The following is a 23740-nucleotide window of genomic DNA, read 5'->3' as shown; positions in this document are numbered from 1 at the left end:
GCACCACACACATGGACACATGCATGCTGGAACAGCCACGGGACCCATGATTGTATTTTTTGGATATCCCCTATATTAATGGATTTTCATTTCTGATTTCTTGGAGTTATTTAGTTATTTATCACGTCCCTATTGAAAGATCTGATTATAATTTCTACATTGCTTTTTAACTCTGTTAAAAGTTTGATGCTCAACACTGCTGGGATTATAAATATTTTCGCTCCCTATGTGTTTTGATCATTTCTTCTATGTAATATTCTATTTGTTTAAGAAGCCAGTTGGCCAAGTCATGGAGTGAACTGCCTGCACTATCTGCCATGTCAAAGAAACACAGAAACTGGAAGTACTTTTATGGAAATGTATTAAAATGCTGCAGTATTTACAAAAAAACTACGGGTGAAGAGGTTTAAAGGTTTTTCTATCCCAGTAAGGAAATTTTGGGGTTTTGAGTATAAAGTGTTGCAGCATGACCTTCTCATTTCTTAAAAATTAGGTAGTTTGGGTCTTTTTTTTTAAAACAGCAAAAAAGCCAAAGAAATGTGAAGGAAAAATGGATCAACAGCACAAAGTCAATTTGAGCAAGTAAAAAATTTAGTGCAGCTTGTTCAACAATTGATCCCAGCATCAATGAGATTTATTACTCTTTCTCAAAAAGTCAAGACAGGTGTAGACAAAGTCACAAAGAGCTATTGAATGGACTCTGAAACAGTCCTGAGAGAAACCCATACAGAGCTTAATGGCTAAGATTATTGAATGCTTAACTTCACCAAAATGACCTACAAGGGCCCAAATTACTTGTCTGGCTAAGATAAACTAAAGACAAACAGAGACACTGTCAGTCTCTTCCCCTTTAATTTCTGCCAAATCCACTTGACATGACACCTTACCATCATTTACAAGGAAGGTTGTTAAAGACAGGCACACCCATATACCAATCACTCACATGACACGGTGCAAAGCAATATCAGTGCAGTGGGTATAATCCTCTGGGTACTGGATCTTTAACAGGGTAAAAACAAATGAGTTTCCAAGGTCACTCTTAAAAGTGGCAATGATAATTGAGCCTTCCCTGTAGATCTATCAAACACAACAATAAACAAAAGCCAATAATTTCCTAGGGCCGATTACAGGGACATTATCCTTCTATGCTACAGGGCACTTGAGACAGAGAGAAAGAGGTGGCAAAGCAACCATCACGGCGTGACAGATAAAAGCAAACATTTAACACATAAATTAAGGGAATGGACAAAAAAATCCAGGGGAGCATTATTTTGGGGGGGAAAAATGCAATTTTCAAGGTTGTGACTGGATTTAATGCGTATGATTTAAAAATAAAATAACTAAATAATATCATACCTCCCACCAGCATCCAAGCTCACTGAATAGATCTGACAGCAGCACTTCCAATGTTCAGTTTTAGTTACTGCTCTCCCTTACCTAATAAGTAATGCTCTCTGAAATGTACAACAACAATGTAGAGGGAAAAAATGACAAGTTGTAGATTTAGAGAAAAGTGGAATAATCTTTACTTTTCTATTTTTTCACTTTTTTGGATAATATTAGGAATCAAATTACCAATACTCTTACTATTTCACATATCTCCTCACCATCTCTTTCCTTCACACTTGGTTCCCCCTTGTGGTTTGTGTGCATGAGCTGTTTTTAGGGGTGTTTTTTTGTTTTGTTTTTTAAGTGAGTCTCGATGACAAAGTATTTGAGGAGACAGGTGAAACCATGCTAATGATATTGACCCTGGCAACACTGTCAAATCCAACAAACACAGTCAGCACATTACATTCCCCTGAAACAACACCATCCTGAAATATATCTATCTATGTATATCTATATATATAAATATCTGTCTCTCTCTCTCTCATATATATATATATATATATATATATATATATATATACATATATATATACATATATATATATATATATATATATATGAACATATGACAATTTGCACGTGCATCTATGTTTGTTTCTATTTGACTAAATTTAATTTTTCCGCTTTGTAGTGTTGATGCACTCCAACCTATGGTGTGCTTAAATCACTGCTCCAGGTTTCAGTAAATACTAAAACATTTTTTTATTAGTTTAGAGGTTCATGTGGTCATTAAACGCATGCATGATTTAACAGCAGCCCATTAGTAACAGCAACTTACTGGCATTCATAAAACTAAATGGCATATAAACCTATGTTGCTATGCGATGTGCCACTTTGCACTTTTTATGATGAAGGCAGGGAATAGTGCAGACTCAGAATTCTTGCCTTAAAACAATAAGCCCCAAGGCTCCCACGGATTAAAGGTATTAAAGGGCAACACAGTACAAACTGAAATAAAGGCTGACATAAAATATAATGCAAGCTAATTAATCACAAGTGGGGGAAATAAAATGAAACAGCGAATACCATTAAAATCCACCTACATTTATTTTGAAAGCCTATTTGTGAGGAATTCAAAGGAGTTTTTTTTTTTTTGTCCTTGTCCTGCATATTTTTTTACTTTAACTAAAACCCAACAAACAACTATCTGCTTTAACAGCTGGGAGTGAGGGTGGGAGAACAGTGTCACGGCGAGGTATGCCGGCGTGTTTGTGAAATGGACCAAAAAGCAGACACTAGAGAGATGAACTTAAGTTTTAACCAAAAGTGAGCCATTTATTAGCTAGAGTCCAAAACAGAAAAACAAAGCAATACAAAACAGGACGAGACTATAATAAACTGGGATAACTGGGATAAACTGGGACCTGAATTGGGATAAACTAAACTCAACATGAAAACAATGACATGACCGTGACGTAAACGTGAACAGGTACCTGTAAAAACTATGACTCCAAACATGAACAGGGACCTGTTCATGTTTGAACAGACGCGTGAAAATAATCCTCAAACTTACTGTGACATGAAACAGACAGACCAACACTGAACAGAGGAAGACAGAGGACTTAAATACACAGAAGGGTAATAAGGGAAGTGGAAACACCCGGGGAAACACAGCTGACACAACTAATCATGATGCCACAGGGAAAAGTAAAACTAAGCACAATGAACACAAAAACAAGACTTTCAAAATAAAGGTAAGGATTAAAACAAAACATGTACAATTCCACACTTGTACTTGTACATTAACGTCGATTCAATGTTATTATGCAATCACAGTTTTTTTGTTTCATTTTTGTTACACTCCTAAGTTATCCACACAATTTACAGCTGCTTCCTAGGCTCAGTTGTTTACTTACCTCTTATTGTTAGTTGTCTTTGACTCCTTGTTCAAATTTCACTGCTGTAACATGCTGTTCCAACATTTCCAAGTTGTTATTTGCAAGAACATGGATTCTGTTTGTAAGGAGTCCACACTATTGTGCTTGTACATGTTCTGGGAATATTGTAAGTTCAATGGTGTGATGATTAAAAAAATAGCATTGGATTGTGAATATTATAAGTGATTGTCTGGAAGAATTAAAAACTTAAAGCTACCAGCATCTCTCTGTCATGACATATGTTAGACTTAGTGCTGTCTGACTATCTGATCAAACTGCAATACTGTGAGTTTCCAAGAAAAAAACAATTGTTTTCCCATTGACCGAGTTATGTTTCTTGGTTTTTCAGACTTCAGCGAAAGGGAGCGGTGAAAACCTGCTGTATTAAAGGAAACACAGCAGAGAGATAGCAGCTGAATAACTGAAGTTAAACTGTGTTGTCAGGACCTTTGATTTGTATTTGTGATAACGTTATTTTCAGCTACTTTTGACAGCACTAACTCAGATGGCTTCACTCTGGTGCAAGCATCTGAAGTTGCTTTTATGCAAATTAGCTGTTGCTGTATGGTTTTTAATCACAAAAAATTACATCCTCCACATTCAGAACACTCACGAAGCAATCAGGCACAAAGTGATGTCTCCAAAAGCAAGACAGCTATAGGAATGCCGAATTGTTCGCATACTTTTGAATAGGTGACTAATGTTTTTTAGAATTATATAGAGAAGAGGAAAGGTCTGTTCTCCATTATAGTCTTGAATCCAAGGAACGCACCGTGCTTTTTTGGTGCAGAAGCAAAATGGTGTTTCTTTTCACGGCGTTCTATGGATGGGATTTGCAGAAGTCTCCAGAAATTTAAATCAAATAAAAAGCAGTATTATCTACTTTTGGTGAAATATTTGAGGTGTACATTTGTGCCTTGCATCTCTTCCTCTGTGGATAAAATCTATTTTCTCTTTACAGAAGTCATCTTCTTCCACCCCATTAGGAAACTGCTGCTTCTAAACTGGATGAGAGGAGTTGATTTGATTTGAGGCTGATCTTCCCTTTCTTTCCTGTGTGTTCCACAATCACACCAGCATCACGACTGCGCCGTAAGTCACCACATTTACAAAATCAATTGGATATACAGATATATCTCTCTGCCATGGGCTTGTCCTTGCCATTGCAGACACTAATATACATCTGTAACCAAATTTATTGAGCCAATGAACTTGCAAATGACGCTGCCAATGTCTTTCTTGGAACATAATATGTATTCTTTCTCTTCTTTTTAAATCACTGCCTTTTAGTCTGATTAAATCATTTCTTTTTTTTTTCTTAGTTTATCTACAGAAGCAGGACTTATATTACAGCTGAGGCAAGTTTAGTATTGTATTGAGATTCCAGAAGCTTAATTTCCTTTGAAAAAATTGGTGACCTTATTTCCGTCTAATGAGTTATAAAAAACAAAACCGGACTGGGATAGAAAGGTAAATCCTGCAACACATTACATTAAATGAAACAGGAATGAAACAGAAAACTGTACATAAAATACATGGTAACTTGTGAAATATTGCAATAACATAGAGACAAACACTGCGACAGACTGGTGGCCTGTCCAGGGCTTACACTGCCCTATGATAGCTGGGATAGGATGCGGCTCTCCCCAAGACCCTCAATTGGATGGGCAGAACAAAATGAATGGATGGATGGATGGTTAGAAACACTAGCTCACTTCATACAATTATCTTCCTCCAACCCTTTTTTCCCAACATTTCTAGCATTTCTAACCAATATTTTTGTCACATATTCAGTTCAACCCATTGCTGCTCTGGCTTATTATCTGGAGAAACGCTTTGCCTTAAAAGTCCTAACTTTGTCCTAGCAAAAAAAAGTTAACACTTATTGATCCATGAGAAAAATTTAAGCTACAGCCTGAAACTTTGGTACTGACGCATGATTTTGAGTATTAACTGAGCTCGTGAAGGTCAAACCTCCATGCGATGGTTTTTTAAATGGACGATCTAATTATCAATAACTTTAGCTTCATGTCAGTGTGATGCTAACAGCCTGTAAAGCGTAAAGTGTTTCTCCTGGATTTTCTTCATGCTTTTCTAATCTTTATTAGAAAATCAGTGCTGAAGAAGCTAAATGTCTACTGATTTTTTTTTTAAAAGGCACATGTTGTCAGATGGTTGACTCCTGCATGTTATAGGAGGCTCTAAGACGAGCTGAAATGAAAAAAAAGAACTCCAATCTAATGGACAGCTGATGGCCTTTAATCACTTTCCACTCATCCCGACTCGTCTGGAACTTGTGGCACTGCTCACTCAGTGTCATGTGTTACACTGCATTAGTTTTTCTCACTGAGTTCATAAAATACAGCCAAAATTTTTCCTGCAAAAGTTTGTTTTACAAGGTTTTTCAGATTATGTATGTGTCAATTTGCCCAGGTAGCGAGATGAGAATAGAAATTTTTAATAGTGAAGAATATCAAATGTGGGTGAAAAGCTGTTTTGCAGAGAAAGGAGTAGAAGAAGAACGAAACAGGCAAGAGATGAGAAGCTTCCAGAGGACACAGAGAATGAGTCATCCAGGCATCACGAACTGCCAAAACTGAACCACACCATCTACTTTCAGTGACTTCCTTTCTGCACAAATCTTCCAACTGTCCACCCACAGTATTTTCTTCCCCCCTGCAGGAGTTTCATATATTCATTTTCTTTTAATTAGATTGAGGGTTGCTGACAAAGCCATTCATTTTTCATTCAGAGACTCTTAATGCATGAACTCAAATTGATTCAAAAAATATACATATACAGTTAGGTCCCTAAGTATTTGAACAATTACACAATTCTTTTTTAATTTGGCCTCTGTGCGCCACCACAGTGGACTTTAAATCAACCAATCAATGTGTGATTGAAGAGCAGGCTTTAATTCAAAGGGTTTAATAAAAGTGTTGCAATTGTTGAGGGATTATAGCTAATTCTATATAGAGACCCCAACTACAGAGGCTCAAAAGCAATTGGACTCAAAAGCAGTTACATGGCCTGCTTGTCGTCATTCCATGATGGCGTATAGAAGATCCGGAGCTGACTCTGAATGTGTTGTACTGGCGTTTGGTACCTGTCTTACTCTCCTTCATGTTTAGTTTTGGGACAATATGCAATGTCAAAATCAGCATTATCTCCTCTGCTTTCTCTTTCAAATTCAAAACAAAGAAGACATAAGGATAAAGAAGAAATGGCAGTGAAGAGCGTTTCTCTTACGTCCCACCACCTAGTGGCTGTAGGATAAGCGTCATAAAAAGTGCTGTGACAAAGTTAGAACAGACAGGTGGACGATCGGAAAATGCCAATTCCAAATCCAGATGGTTGGCACTGCTGAGAGAGCAATGGAGAAAAGGAAGCTTCTAAACAACGACTGTGGGCTGGCAACTTACCAGGATGTGAACTTTGATTATAGCAACTAGGGGAAGTATTGCAACTGCTTAAGTTAGGCTACAAAATTAAAAATAGAACAAGGGAATAATGTGTAGATTCATAGGCTCATAGCAAGTGTTCCAAACCGGATTCACTAACATAAACAAAGAGACACTTGTACAGTTGAAGAGAAGTATGTGCAGGCACCAGAGCACGCAAGCTCAATTAAATGTAGCACGGTGTTAATTAGCCAGGTATTTTAATTACAAATGTTCAAAAACACAAATTTATGTGTACTCACTCTCATGTCACATCGCCCAAATGGAGACTTGCGGGTGTGTTTGGTCTCAGTCTGTTCAAAGTCATCTTTGATCCTTCTACCACATGTTACACGAAACTTCAAACAGGCCAGGTAGAATTAAGCCTTTAAGTTATCTGGCAAAGTGGAAGGGGGCCAAGTTCTCTTCCATTATACAGCAGAGAGCTGAGATATTCACTCTAGCTGATACAGCCTGATCTCATTTTCCATTAGCTTTTATTGGTCGCCTAGTCTAAATCCATTTGTGGGAGATAACATGCATTCCTATAGTCTTTTATGGCTATACACTTTTTTCCAGCTCTGAAAGATATTAATCTATTTCATGTGTTTCTGCCTTGTATTATTGTATTATCCTGCACAATGCTGAGAGAGAGCGAGATCACAGGTAAATACTAAAATGGAGAGTGGAAGAATGGAGAACATGGCGCGCTAGAAAAAAAGGCAATCACTTGTACATCACACATGACCGGGATGAATAAAATCACCATCCAGTTAAAAGAGGCCTCTCCATCTGCTTCTTCTTGAGTCAGCGCTGACCTTTAACCCCCAACCCCCAGCTTAATGATAAAACCACCTCTTCTCTATGATGCAAGTGTGCACAACAACACAAATGACTGGAATGCAACTGAAAGCATACACAGCAGATGTGAAGAAAGAACTTCACATCCAGCCAAAAGTGTTGTTTTGCTACTCTTCACCAGTTAAAATAGAGCTTTGTATCAGTTTGCATCAGCACAGAAAGCAGAGGCAAGTCTCTAACCGTGGGTCATTGTCCCTCTCAGCAACATTTCCTGGGATGTGTCATTTTCTTGTTTACCTTAAGATCCATCTTCACCGGTCCGAGGATAAAGACTGTTTTGCCCTCAGCAGAAATTAATGCAATTGCGGTTCAACCGAGGTCAGTTGTGTAATTTTCAACCCTTGCGAAAAAAAGGTGCAAAGTCAGCCTTTAATTACATTCATCCTTGATTTCATGCTGCTGTTCACAGTCGCTCCTTTTTTTCCCCCCAAAGATGAATTACCCACTCAGAGATAAACTCCTAACACCTGACCCCGCACACACACGAACACATGCACATATATAGTTGTGTGTTGTTTTGTATATATAGCTGTTTTAATGCACCAACCACCACCAACAGCTGGCTTACAAACTGCACAAACAAGAGAAATAAATAAATACCCCACTGATCTTTCTTAATTAACGTATGGTGCTGGAAGACAAATTCCACTTATGCGCTAAACAATGAGTCATCTGAAAAACAATTCTGGATGTCCCCAGCTGTAATCAATTCTCTTTAAAAGTGAAGAAAACAAAATGTACACAATGTGACAAGAAAACTGACTTCATCCTTTTGGCGATATTTTTCTTTTATTTACTTTAGGCTTGTTTCTGACTCCAGGCAAATGTTTTACCAGTTAGTACAAATAATTTTCATTATCAGCAGACCTGAGTGCTCTTCGTCAATGACAAAGTTCTATTACTCTCTCTATATGTTTCTGTACGTAAAATCTGAATAAAATCTGGGTGCATGGAGGACACTGCAGTGATGGCTGACACATTTCCCGCATCCTCATTCCCTCACTATGAGGATTAATGAAGCCCTAATAGGCCCTCTCATTAGTCTGGATGGTCACTGACTACACTGCAAAAACCTGGAGATGCTTTGACAGTTCTATACCGTTGGGTATTATATAAATAAAAGCGTAGAGTAAGCCCAATATGCAAAATGCAAAAGCTATTCGGTTCTGTCCCATAGGGGCTGTCAGTTCAAAGGTGACGTCTGTCACTCTGAGAGGAAATCGGAATGATGTGACGTAAAAAGGTTCAAACATGCCCTCAATTCACAACAGCTACTACCCAGGAGTCATTAGAGCGGGCAGACATAAATCATTCTTTTGACATGTGCAGGATCTCAGGAACCACAGCACTCACGTGACCACACAAGAACCCGACAGACAAAACTGTGCAAACACAATGAAGCCTGGTTTAATGGTGCTAAATGACTAGTATTAATCATGTTTCTCTGTCTATGTAGTAATTATCAACACATTAATCAGCAGCATGTCTGCCAGCAGGAAGTGGGCATGCCAGACAGAGCACAGGACAGAGAAGAATGAGTGAGAGGTACAAGAGGTTCAAGCCACTCAGATCTATTAAGAGCAGTTATTTAGACTCAGATTTGTGGTAATTGGGGCTTCTGGGTATTATGAGTTATAAACAATGGTCTACTCCTTATTTGTTACAATGCTCAATATAGAGCTTAGATTGTTAGGTTTTAAAGGCGCGGATCCTTGCCGTCATATAACTGAACTGAACAATAAATGTCCAGATGAAATCTCCTTAAGAAGGTAAAGAGGCGGTTTATCAACTTGAATAGACTAACGTTATCCATAGCCAATAGTTTTCCGCAGCACATGGTGCTGAATGCATTTTGTTTGAAGTGGTTAAATGATACTCAGATGTAACATAAATGTCCACAGAGTAAACAGAAAGATGGTAACAGAGACGAACAAAAGAAGAAAGAAACAAAGGCATATCTGCTTGAGTGAGTAGCAGATTTTTCAACCTAATGGTTTATGAAAAGTTGAATGACTCTGTGAATGTGGAGAGGTAGGTGATGACAGCTCTAAATCAAATCCTCCTGCCTTACCTCTGTATTAAGTCTGTCCTTCACCCTCATCTGGCTATTTAAAGCAACTAAATCCAACACTTACTGGTCTTTGCTCAGGCAAGTAGCACACATCTGAGGACACAGACATTAGCATGCGTGCGCAGGTACAGATGTAGGTGTTTGCATTGGCGTTTGGCGACAGCTGTTTACCAGCTGTGCACTCTCTCGCTCAATTTCCGCTCTCATCACTTTTGTCTTTTGGAGCAAGTTGCTCATTCGCTGAGCAAACAAACTCGATTTGCCTCTCGAAAATGGTTTCACTAAAAGTGCACGGCAATTGATATTAATTTCTACTTAGAAATTCAAAAAGGCGACATAATGAGAATGACGGCAGTAACATCAGATAATTGGGACAGGAGCAGCCTAATGGCAGCACAATGGTGGCACTGTCGTTAATTTCGCTCTCATTAATACTGGAGCCCCGAGCAGGAGGCACTTAAGAGGAATCAAACAGCTTGCTGGGGTGGATGTGTGAATGGGGTGAGCAGGGTGGAGGGGTGAGCAGGGTGGAGGGGTGAGCAGGGCGGGGGGGTGGGGCTTTGATAGGATCAAAGTCAGGAAAAGTTCAGCCAAGAAAAAAAAAAGACAACAACAAAACTCTTTTGATTAAGATATAAATATATATGTTTAAACCTTCAGCATGTGAGTGATGCAGAAAAAGCTTGCTGCAATATCAGTATATAGAGTAAAGATGGTGCCTCATGCACAGAGGCAGAACGGCATTATAAAAAAAGAAAACATTTATAACACACAGCAACACAAAGTACACTGCAACACAGCAGTTCATAGATACATCTACGCTACATCGTTTACATGAGTTCCCCTATATCTAAATACATCGTGGTAAAAAAAAAAAGCTTTCATGCATTTGATTCCTCCAGGCCATCAGGGCATCACAGACTGAGTATGCCTGAGCCTTACTCTGGTGAATGTGATTACAGTAGCTTTGGCAGAGACCTTGTGTAAGCTGTCAATCAACATCAGTCTTTCCCTGACAGAAAGAGAGCCTGCAGTAACACAGTCACTCAGAGTAAAGTAATGCAAGTTGCTATGCTCTGTAAGGAGAGGAGGGGAGCAAAGCCCTGAGGTAGAGCCTTGCCTGGCTAGAATTTGTTGGATAATTTTAACCTTTCCTTTTTGTATCTTCTCTTTTTATTTCCAGCTTTTATTCCCACAGGAACTTTAGCATTTCTTAAAGTTATTAATCTCAAAAAGAATACTGAAAAAAAGAAAGTTTTAAGGATGGATTATGGTCTCGGGCTGACAAAGACATCTATCTGAAAGACATGAGCACTTTTAAACTCACAGAAGTCCGTTTAGTGCAAACAGGGAATACTTTCTTTGAAGCCACAACAATTGCAACCGCTTGCAAATCAGTCTGCTACATTTCTGCTGTTTAGCTCATGAAGTTCACCAAAACTAGAAAATGTTTTGACCTTCATTGCTTTTTTTTCTTTCTTACTTTTACTGTATATTGATTGGATATTTACACCGAAAGACTATTTGGTAAATGTTGTGATAAAAATGCAAAATGTGTCTGCTCTTGACATAAATCTTAGTAAGTTAGTTTTGCTCCTCTAAGGAACTTGCAAATAACATATCTTCAGATTATTTTTTTTTAATTTATAATGTTTTTCTTTAATTAGGAAGAAGGCTTTTTTATGTTTCTCGAAAACAATAAAGCATTTATTGCAAGACAAGTAATTACAGCAGATTTATTTTTTTATACATTTACTTGCCTTTTTATTTCTTAGCTGTGACAATGCCAAACAAAAACTGTGATTTGTCTGTCAGGCTGATTGTTAAACCAAGGTAATCATGAGGTATTTTTTTACCACTGTGAGCAAAATATGCTTATCCGCACTGTATAAACAATGAGTCATCTCTAAATTGTATGACATCTAATGATGCACATCGTTAACAGCCACTGATAGACAACATATTATAATAAGTGGGATTTTCACTTTGTGGTTAAAAATAAAACAATGATATTCACTTGTCAAAGGCCATTAGACACAAATGTATTTGTTTGCAATATAATGTGTGATAGAGGAAAGGGCAAACAGATATGAAAACAATAAAATCGTACCACTTCTTTTGTTTTGAACTCCGACCAAGAGAATTGAAAACAGACCGGGGCTGTAACATGCAAGTTCGTTACAAAGCTCTGTCCATCTTCCTCCCTCTGTCTTCCCTTTACAGAGAAGACAAAGCATCACATAAATAATCCCACAGGACTCAATTAGGTAAATAAAATATGCGACTTTAATGCCCTGCCCATGAGCGCCCAAATATCGTCCCAATGAACACCATATTATTACCGCTGTGTGAGTATGTGCAGGTGTGCCTGTTTATATTCACAGCCTTCTGTCTTGGGATCTGCCCACAAAGCTCCCTGAGCAATAGTGTGTGCTTGATAATTAGCATGAAATTCATCACTTCTGCGAACAAACGACTGGCTGGCACAGAGGGCTGCCTCGGGAAGGGATGAATGCTGTGAGTGACTATCATTTTCTACCTGTATTCAGCGATGACTAATGCGATGCCTGAATTTTTTTTATGTGTAAGTACAAGGTAATAACCAGAACACGCAGAAGACAGAGCAGTAAGGACCTTGTCCTATAGAACGAGCTAATATATATGCCAGAAATAACATGAAGATGAAACTTGGGGTTGGTTAGCATGGTTGGTTAAACCATGTTATGTAAATGGGAGAGAAAAAGACCAAATGATTCAATTTTGTTTTAAACCTTTACAAATTCCTTTAATCTGAGTCCAAATAACAAATCAACACTAACCGTGATATCCTAACTGGGTACATACATAATAAATACATGCTAGATGTAAACTGTATACACACTCAAAAATATTTATGGCCAAAATGCTAACTTTAAGTAATTTGATCAAATTTGTTCCACAAATAAATATAAAATGTTCAGTTTAATGGAATCTGGTCCAATTAAATGTTAAATTACACAATTAACCAATAGCTTCTTTATTAAGATTTAATTTTGTATTTAGATTGTTACATTTCCAGTCTTATTTGAAGCATCAAGATTTTTTTAATATGAAATTTATGAGAGGAATATAAACAGCAAAAAAAAGGTTATATTATACTGAAATTGTTAAGATATACTATAGAGTGCTGTATTTAAAGCTCTTTCCAACATTTTGTTGGTGATGCTTACTGTAACTGGACAGTCCTAAAGCTCAGTTACTGTTATTATCTGTATTAGCCACATTTGCAGCTAATGTATTTTGATATTGAAAAGTTTTTACTTTGCCTTTGTTTCTTTTTAATGCAACATGAAGAGCAAATAAGCATTCTATGTGTTACAGTCTGATGTCAGCGTGGACACTTACACACAGCTTTATTCAAACTGATGTGGCTTGCAATGTGATGCTACATACAGTAATGGCCCTTGTAGCCCACACACAAAAACTACACACAGTTATCAGGTTTTTCATGGTCTCATGTATTCTCACAAGGCTTTTGAATTTCCTTCTCCCATTTGAATTATCAAATAGGAAAAGGAAATTTTACTCGACCGATTTTCATTTTCCTTTTTGTGGTAAACGGAGTGAAACAACAAATGGAATAGAGCTCCATAAACTCTATTTGACCTTGGTCTGATTTGGATACCCTGTGGCCATTTAGCCAAAAAAGTAGATTCTGTTGATGTGGATGTAGCGTTTTCAGTGGGAGAAACGTTTCGTCACTCGTTCAAGCGACTTCTTCAGTCTCTTGGATCCTCCGTACCTATAGCACATCCTTATTGCTTGTCCCCCGCTCCCCCCTTCCGTACTGGTGCCAGTATTTGCTGTCCTGTGTCTCTGTGACTCTACAGTGGCTCCCTCTCTTTCCTTGCACCTTTGATGTGAGGACCACAGCTAAAGCCTGAGCTACAGTAATCTCCTGTGGGGCTTTCTGAGCCCTAACCAGGCCAAGGGTTGGAATTGAGAACTTGGCACAGGGGCAAAAGAAAAAAAAGGACGAATATTTACAGAATATTAGAGCACAAAATGCATCATCAATTCCCTTTTAATGTGCTGCAGATAATGTGCTGCGGCACCTTAGTTTTTAAGGATTTTTTTAAAAATTGGTCACAAACTAGCTATATCTTAAAAACTATACAGCAGAGATTCAAGACAGATCACTAACAAAGCTGTGCTTATCCCATTACAATGGCAAAGCTTCCAGTTTGATAATATTTCAAGATAAAAAAAAAAAAATCACAAAAGCATACATTTGTTAAACAAAGACGCCAGTAACCAAGCAACCTGACAGGTAAGCGTGACAGTAAATACAGCTTTTAGAAGCATTAATGACATCAAATCTAACAGAAAATCTAATACAGCATAGAAAACAGAAAGGCTTAGGGCACACTAATTACGGATTTTGGACTGTAAGCGTGCCATCAAGCACAAACTGTCGGATGGGGAAAAGATATACAACTCTCATACAGTAGTGTAATATCTGCTTTAATGAACTGGGACAGAAAAGAACAAAAGGAAAAAGACTGGAAGAATCCCAAAGTGGAACTAAACCCTTTGCTAATTTGGCACCAGTTTATATACGACCAGCATCTACAGGAGCAAATGGCCACAAAGACCTCAGGGCTTTCAGAGTTCTTGGAGCACTACCATGTAGCATTACTGAACCACAGAGGCAGTCCGGATAAACAGGTGATAGACATCAAAAGCAGTTGTTAGAATGAGTGACAGCTTAATAGTTGATATTTTATTCTCAAAATTCTGCCCAGATAGCAAAGTCTCACAGATAATGACTTCTAGGAAGAGGAGTTTGTTAAAGTCACAAAGTTCTTTTATGCAGCAAAAATCCATTATGCTTATTAATTTACTTTAAAAAAAAAAGGATAATAATCATAATTCTTACTGTAACTGTTAAAGCCCTCAAATGCCACATGCTGTCAATAAGAAAAGAATCTGGGCTGACAAGTCTAAAGTAGAAAATCCATCAAATAAAATGTCCATTAACAAGTGCAACACATTCATAATAAACTTAAATTAGCCATAAAAGCCTGACGTGCAATTGTAGCTTTAAAAATAGCACCAAATAACAATGCCTTTCTTTCTTTTTGTCAACACTGAGAACATAGCTCATCGTCTATGGCAGCTAATTTTCCTCCTGCTCGTCGTGAATTTATTTTCTCTTTGACAGTAAAACGACTTACAGGAATCTCAGCCGTGTTACACTTACAGAAGTCTTTCAGAAATGATTGTTTTAAGGTTTGCTACAATCTTGTAATCTCAAAAGTAAACTTCTTAATAATATTACAATTTCAAGCTGAAGTTGGAGTATCAGGTCAAGAACCTTTTAGACCCTAGCATGTTCTTACGTTTGTACGTACCGTTTTAGAACCGTAACTACAAAAAAAAAAGCCAAACAAGTAAGTTTGTGAAAAACAAAGAGTCAATACCCCTGTTCCCTTACTAATGGCTTTTATAACAGCCGAAGAAAAGTCAGAATGCTCTCAAAGCAACACTGTTTATCTATTCTAATGGTGCCATTTATGGCACATTAAAATGGGTAAAAAATTTTTGTTGTTTTTGAAAAGAAAATACTAAATTATCGCTCTGAGTTTAAGCTCTATTAACAGGATGAAGGCTTGAAGCAAATGCACTTTGGGTAAAACGAGAGAAAAAAAGCAAGCAAATTTGTCAAAGAATAGAATTCAAATAGAATACTTAAATTTCTGTATTATCAGGTACGGCATACTTCAGTTCAGACATCATTTAATTTACACTGAAAAGAGATTTCATAACCATGGAAATGAATCAAAAGGTTTCTTCACATATTGTAGGTAATTACCCTACAGCCGAGTGCACCGCCAGCACTGGGGCTAATTATGAATACAATGGATGTAATGCAAGAGAACCAACACCAATTTATACTGACCAAGTAATTTCACAACATGCCCTTCTTAACTCCGGAAGAAAGCCAATAATAGCTGCCTTTGGATAATGTGCCCTTCTTTTTCATGTGTGTGATGCAGGAACTCATCAGGATTGTAGGTCTTAAAACTTAATTAACCCTTCAGCTCTGGCACTGGTCACCAAGCAAACATACACAACACACAAGGGAATGAAGTTATTATTATTAAAGTTAAAATGATATCATTAACATATATATATGTATATATATGCAATCCATTCCATGTATGCATGAAGGCCAATAGGTCATACTCCATTATGTCAGCAGCAGCATTAAGAGCAGTGCGATCAGGTTATCCGGATGCAGGCCTGCAGCCATGCCCACTTCCCATTGCCTTACCATGCCAACACTGTAAACTGATCACCAGTTGTTTATTAAAGCATATGCACAGGAAAAATGGCTGAATGTTTATACAAGCGTTTTCATGTTGAGCCACAATATAGCCTCCACAGCTGGCCCTCTGTCAAAGGATCAGCTTTATCCCTGATCCATATCATCCATGCAAACAGTGCACTAATTAGCCATGCTAAGACAAATCACACTGTTTTTTCCTGGTTCACTGGCCACAGCACCTTCTGTAATCCTCTGTTATCACACAGTTGGGGAGGATAGTGCAGCTAATAATACTGTGATATTAGCAACACTGATCTGCAAGTGATAGAGCCAGACAGCGCTCGCCATTAATTCTGTCTGCACGAGGCCCCAGACCAGACTAATCCCTGTTTTAATTATTATTTTTTCTTCCTTTGTACCCTTCCCAACCCTAGTCAATGTTCTCTAATCAGACCATCTAATTAAAAAACAGAAAGGGTGGCAAACAGGCATCCTCAGCGTCAATATAGACGGAAGGGTGCGATGTCAGTGGTAAATGAGCTGCACATGTTGGCACGGGCGTAAAGCTGATCGCTTGTCCAACAAGACACCAGAGAGAGCAAACACCACCCTTGGCATGTCTGTGTGCATACGTCCAATTAAAAAGCCAACACCTAGAAACGCAGATCACCTAAAGAATGAAACTAAAGAAAAACTAAAAATTAAAAATTTCTGATGTTAAAAATGAACTTGCTTACAAAGTCCTGCCACCCAGAGGCGCATTATATTAGAGCTTACTCGAGATAAAGTTTATTTATTTATTTTGGCTGTCTTTCTGTCATGGCTTCTGTCTCATCTCGTCTGTGAGGAGAGTGGGATTAAGAAAGATTGCAGTGCTGTGGGATCAATATGATCCAGACACCTCTCTGGCACTCTCCAAAAATCTCTACCAAGCAAAAAGCCACTTACAGAAGGAGTCTAGTGGATCATATAACCACTGTGCTGTTTGAGCTTTTACTTCACCTCTAAAAAGGAACAACTGCTTTTGCAATGAGTTTAATTGGTTATTTGAAAAAAAGCATCCATCTGGATATAGATAGAAAGAAAAATCGAATCACGGCTTTAAGTGGTTTATACCATGCGCACAACCATTCACACTACTGTAGAATAAAAAACTTCAAAATCATGTCACCAGTTTTCCATGTACAGGTTCGACAGTGCAGCTTAGACTTTCTTATGGTGAATTTCAACACTGCCTGTCACCTTTTGCCTCCCCACGTTTATTGATGCAGTTGAGAAGAGTTTTTATGGAGGCTCACGGCCGTGCAGCCTGTAATTGCCGGTCAAGGCACGTTCACTAGAGTTCATAAAGGTTCCTCTGTAAATATATTCAGGTTGGCCTAGTGTCACCTCATACGAAAAGACAGGCTCTGTCTGATGAATGGGAAGAGGACGGGTATTTCATTGCCACACAAACACACCCCACAGTAGCACCAGACGAGTGAATTCATACCGACTGTACAAACTCTGGCATACACACATGCAACCTGTCCTGCTGTCCCAAAGAAGATTAAGATATATTACACTCCGAACCACTGAGCACGCCCTTGCTTTATTTCACCTTGCAGGTTCCCTCATTTTCCTCTCCTGATCCTTCTTTTCTTCTTTCATTACTAGCCACTAATGCGAGCTTTCCAAGCCTAAAATGCAGGGATATTTAGCCATGAGTCTCAAATTGTGTAGAACAAGACCTTCACTATGTGAGTAATACTGTCCTCTGAGGTGAGAATGACTAAGCCTAAAAAGCTAGTGCATCAACTCAGGAGTCCAGAGTGGGTTAGCGTTAAAGCTACTTACTATTATTTTTAGAGATTTTAGTCAAATGTACTGTTTTCAATTATGAAATTATAATAATAAATACTAAATACAAGCACTTATTCACAGACATGATTTGGGGCCCATCCGGGTCCCATCATTAATCCATCTGGGCAAACACATTTGGGGCCACCATGGAAACTGAGGACAAAATTAGCTGGGTCCCAGGTGGGTAACCCAAGTGGGCCCCAAATATCAGATCTGCTTCTACCCATCTGGGCCCCACATATTTTTTTTGACTGGGCCTGTTTTGGGGCTTATCTGGGGCCCAGCATAAACCCATCTAGGAAAACACATTTGGGGCCACCATGGAAACTGAGGACAAAATTAGCTGGACCCCAGTTGGGTTTCCCAAGTGGGCCCCAAATATTAGCCCTGCTGCTCCCTATTTGGGCCCCACATATGTGTGTTGACTGGGATAAGATCACTCCACTACTATCAACACAGTGGTGCTTAATTCAATGAAAGCAAGCTGAGTTGGTTAAAAAATATATAAACTATTAAGATAGCAACTTGTAAAATGCAGTTTTTTTGCCTTTCTTGTTATCTCTATTTACGTTTATGGAAAAACTGGGAATGTCACAAAGACAGAAGGGGTGTGTTGCTGTTGAGCAATGATCCAGATCAGACAATGACATGTCCGTCCACTCTGGGGAATGCTCAGGGACAAGATGTTCTGCTGTTACTGCATCAGGGTCACACTGCAAACGAAGATATTTTTGGTCAGATATTTTTTTTATTCCCCTTTCTTGTCATAGCAACAACCAGTTACATGTTAAATAACTATAATAATTCATTTAGTTGTATTAATGTTGATTAGATGCTAAGTTCTTACTAATTTCTTTGTCCTTTTTCACTTGTGTCTGGTTTGGATGTTTAAATTTAGCTTAACAAATTGCTAATCATAAGTGTCTCTGAGTGGCCAGTAATACGATCACCTCAAATAAACAATAAACATCACGATAAAACAACAAGACCTTCTATGATCAAGGACTTTATCCTGATACGGAGCACAAATTCACAGTTTCAGACTAAATCCTGGACTACTACTTTTGGACTACTTTGATTAATTGACCGAAGTGACATCCCTCACAGCTCTGTGACACCCAGTGCTGCACCAATCATACTTGGAGAAAGTTTAAGGAATGACAACCTTTTTCTAGGTTGTCCTGAGAAATTGCCTTTATTTTTATTTCACTTTTCCTTTTGTTAACTGCTTAAAAAAGAAAGGTAGAGCAGAACTATACAGACTACGTGCAACCAGCTGAAATTCAAATTAATTCAACTTAATTTAAATAGTGCCAAATCACAACAACAGTCAGCTCAAGGTGCTTTGTATTGTAAGGTAAAGATCCTGCAATTAATGACAAAAATGAGCAAACACTTGGCAACAGTGGAAAGAAAGAACTCTCTTTTAACGGGAAGAAACCGTCAGCAGAACTGGGGTTAGGGTTAACTAATCCTACACTAACTATATGCTTTATTTTAAAAAAAGGAAAAAACTAAGCCTGATCTTTTTAGGGAGGGTTTCTATCTCCCAAATCTGGCAGCTTGTTCCACAGAAGAGGTGCCTGATTCGGTGTGATTCAACTGTATGTTGCAAGCATGTGCTTATGGACCTCAATCTAGGGTATTTAGATGCCCAAGGGTACAAAACCCTGGCAGAGAACAATGGTGTTGACCAAAAGCCGTCAATATAAATTTCCATACAGCGTCTTTTGATCACACCACAACAAAAGAGCCTCTGAAGTAAACCATCCTTCTTAAGGTTATCTGCACTTGACCCAGGACGTGATTTAAGGGATCAAAGCAAGCAGTGGGATGAAGCATCTGATCAAACATGAGCGTAAAACAATTAGTTTCACAGGGGTGATAGATGATGAAAAACAGAAAACAAGAGCATAATTGTGGTTTTGACCATACTGATAGATGACCTTTCTCTGTTAATATAATTAGTTAAATAATTAGGAAGGAAGAAGGAAGACAGACATGACTGTTAAGTAAAGAGGATGAAAAGCTTCAGGGATTACAACTAAAAAACTGTCAAAAAAAACTTGGATAAGAGGATTATTTCAAAAATATGTTTTGTTATTGTCATAAATGCACTACGGCACAACTGCTGCAGTGATGCGGACAGTACTTTAGTATTCAAGTTCTCCCTTGAAGCCGTGATGGAAGAGGTGTTTATGAAAGTTATTTATCAAATATTTTTTGCATAAATGAAATGATATATCTTAAAAAAAACATCCAGTCCATTTGGAGGCCCAGGGTGCCAATGTTTGTAACTTAAATATGCCTCTGTGTACAAATTACAAGCCATTAGTGCATCTATGTGATTGTTAAAAGCAACATATTGGATCCCAACGGTGCAGTGCTTGGTAAAAACAACTAAAAAGACACCCAGTCAGGGCAGAGTGATCTGCCCCATTACCTCCAACCTCTGCGTGCTCTCTGGTGTCACTGGGATGGGGGTGAGGTAACACATGGCTAGACATGCTTACACAGACACATTGCTGCACCGGCTGCTCCGGTTTACACGGAATATTGACTAATAAGCTGCTGCACCTGCTGTTTTTAAACATAACACAGATGATCAATGACAATTAAAGCTGCATATTAGTCACCAATCTTCATGTGTGCTGAGGTGTAATTTTGCCAATGGAACGGAAATAGTCACCTTGGGAAAACACAGGTATGCACATGCAAGCCTGGGAGGTTGATAGAATCCATGGCTGAGCTTTTTCTTTGTTTTGTTTTTTGTTAACCTTACTCTCTGCACTCAAACATGCCCTCTCCTCTCCAGCTCTTAGCCTGAGCAATGTGACAGAGTGAGTAACACGGTGTAGAGTGCTGGGGTGAGCCAATCTGCAGCATGGCACCAGGTGTTGGAGATAATGTTCAGCTGGAGAATTTCTTGGCGGGTGGCACAAACTTCATCATAAATGCTGCTTTGATCAATGGCACGTTGCAGATTGAGTCCTCAACCAAGTGCTGCTCCTCATAAATCTGAACTCCGACAAACTTTGAAGGCCCACAGTGGAGCGACTGGCAACAAGAGCTATTGATCCACTGGTCAAGCAAAGGCTAATAAGCAAAACTGTGCTTGAGTGTAGAAAGCTAAAAAAAGATAGAATAGAAGTACACAATGGGAGCGCAGACATTCAGGAACCAACAGAGCTAAGATTTTGACAACTGGTAGGCAAAAATAAAGTTTAAAGGCAGACAGCTACGGTCTGGAGGTTAACAAAGAAACCATGTGTGTGTAAGATAGAGAGAAACTGAGATACAGCTGCAGCTAAATAAGAGGGCGTGACAGATGTAGACAGATAGCACATCTTTTCATTGCCTCTGTTGTGAGATCCTTGAGGTGTCAGGGCATCATTACCATTAGCCCTGAGGTATTTTTCATTTTAGTCCCATAAGCTTTTAAATGAAAAAGTTTACAAGAGTGCAGTTGTGGGACTTTAGTTATGCAGACAAGCCTTTCCAATAGAACATAAATCCACATCCAAAAGTGATCCATTATATATTACTTGTTACTTAATGCATGGCGTTAATTATTCCCTGGAGAAAGTAATTTGTTAAACCACTGGTTACATTACTTTTGCATTACTCTGTAACTTGGTGTGAGATACACTGCCATATAGCCATTTAGCAGTATAAACCTCAGGCAACAGTCCCACACACTGACATAAATCCTGATCCTAATGAGGACCAAAAAAAAAAAAATCTCTCCTTTGGTATTTAATTATTAACACAAAACTGACAGCAACGCTGAAAACCAGCCCAAAGAGCACTTAACAGGGATCGGCAGCAATTCCACTGCAGAAGCATGAATGCTGTAAAGCTACAAGCCTGACCATCACTACTGCTTTTCTTACCTGTTGAAGATCAGGCATTTTCTACGTGGCTGGGCTCGGCATGCACGAAGCTGTAAAATCTCTCTTCTTTACTAGCCCAGAAAGTTGATCCTGTTCATCTGGATGTTATGTTTTCAGTGGGAGAAATGTTTTCACTTTTCAAGAAATGAGCTTTCTACATGTGACATTTTCTTACCAGCATGATTAAGCACGCATCAAGACATCTTCTTTGCTAGCTTTGTGTTAGCATGTGATGTTGCAGAAACTGTTTTGCAGCAGTTGCTTCTGTCCTGGGTGAAATTTGCACTTTATGATCACATTCTTGTCCCTTCATATAGAAAAATGAAAGCACTGTGCAAAAAGCTGTGGACAGCTCTACCATCTTTTTGCTCCGTCCACATGGTCCAAAGTTAAGTGATTATAGCAGAAGTGTGCAGAAAAAAGGCAAATAGAAAAATAGTAAAAGCCAATACTCATCTACAGTAGCCTGTGTTTCAAAGGCAAATCTTTCCATATAGTATGGGTGGCAAGCTCAACTCTTGAAAACTTGCCATATCTATCACTTTCTACCCATTTTCCTGAGCTTACTTTTATCTTAGATGATCTGTACGCGGGTTTTCCGATAACAGCCCCAGTTACAGGATTTCAGTTGACAAATTAGACCACTAAAATCAGCCACTAAAATGCCTTATGGTAACAACACAGGAATTTACGAGATTTAACGTCTGAGAAACAAAAGGAGACACTGAGAGGGAAAGTCGTACCAGAGTGACATGACCTGCCTAGCGATGTGGTGATTTATGGGTGAAGCTCCGAAGCAAAATGTTTGCTTTACTCCAGCAGCCTGTTTTGTAAAAAAAAAACAGGCCTGAGCATAGGAAACGGATAAGAAATGTATTCAACATTCACAATGAGAAAAAGCGCCCACTCAACCGTGTCACAGTACACATATTTATGCAAAATGCCCCTCCATACGCTGCAAATGACCTGTATTCAGATGCTGGAAATCACTGTCTGTGTGCCCAAATGTACATATAATTGTGTTTTAAAGCAAAGAATTCTGTAGCTCATGAGTGCGTAATCACCTTTTCTTGCACTGTCAGTCAAACGCTGTTCACCGGAGAAGCCGCACAATCACTCACTTCCACACACACTCTCGCCGTGACCGTTTTATAACATAAAAAAATAGCAGCTTTGCAGAGGAGTCGCAGTGGGAGGGTGTGACTAATGAATGTGTTTTCCTCATGGCGAACAGCAGTTGGCATGTTCATGACACATCTGCATACGGTAACAACTCTCATGGCTGTAATACAACATGCACGTGACTGTATACAAAGCAGGAAAACGATCATCTCGAGTAAAACAGCTGAGTTTAGGAAATCTCACGAGCCCTGACATGGAAAAAAAAACAACTTTTCCACTGTCTTTTATAAAAGGAGAAAAAAGAGGCATTTATCTCCACAAAACTGAAACACACTCATTTCTCTGGAAACAAAAGAAAAACAGCCCCCAGACTTAGAAAGCTTTTCCAAAGACCACTCATTCACTCACTCACTCACTCTCAGGTGAGTCAACATAACAGCCAATCAATATATCCAGTGTTCTGCACTCCTCTCCGGCAACTCTTTATCTCTTTCTGCCTCTCTCCTACACACACGGACGCGCTCCCATCGCCAGGTTGGGACAGGCTGACACAAATCAGCACGCCGGGGATAATCCATAGGCTGGCTAAATGTCAGCGTCTCAATTCCATAAAGGCGTAGAGTTAAAACAGAGACGAGAAAGCAGGAGGTTACCTAGAGGGATCAAAACTCAATGGGCTCTCAGATCTCCGAACAGGAAGAAATAAGTTGCATTTTCCCAGGGAGCCATGTGTTGTCAGAGATGGATGCATAAAGAAAGAAAAAAAAAATCACCTGGGAAACAGAAAGAGTTTGCAAAAGTTACCACGATAGAAAAGAAGAAGTCGATTTAAGTTTTGTTTGGAAACACTTTCTTTAAAATGAGCTTTAATGAGCACTTTTTATCAGTGGGTTCCTTGTTTGATTCTGCAGAAACTTTTTTAACAAATTCTT

At 38.7% G+C, this 23740-nt stretch overlaps 1 protein-coding gene across 1 annotated transcript in view; it reads right to left on the bottom strand.

Annotated features, from left to right (window-relative positions):
- The window catches only part of csmd2 (CUB and Sushi multiple domains 2), a 162206-nt gene extending 139381 nt beyond the window's left edge, over positions 1 to 22825 (bottom strand). Inside the window, exons 1-2 of the mRNA XM_039605940.1 lie at positions 22751 to 22825; positions 22430 to 22509 (exon numbers count right to left, since the gene is read on the bottom strand). Of these exons, the coding sequence (XP_039461874.1) occupies positions 22430 to 22440 (11 nt within the window). The 5' untranslated portion in view covers positions 22441 to 22509; positions 22751 to 22825. The remainder of the gene's footprint in view (positions 1 to 22429; positions 22510 to 22750) is intronic.
- Between the last annotated feature and the right edge of the window lie 915 nt (positions 22826 to 23740).

The sequence above is a fragment of the Oreochromis aureus genome, linkage group 22 (assembly GCF_013358895.1).
Source record: "Oreochromis aureus strain Israel breed Guangdong linkage group 22, ZZ_aureus, whole genome shotgun sequence".
NCBI lineage: Eukaryota > Metazoa > Chordata > Actinopteri > Cichliformes > Cichlidae > Oreochromis > Oreochromis aureus.
Note: the sequence above shows the minus strand (reverse complement) of the source record. Positions and strands in the feature narration are given on the sequence as shown.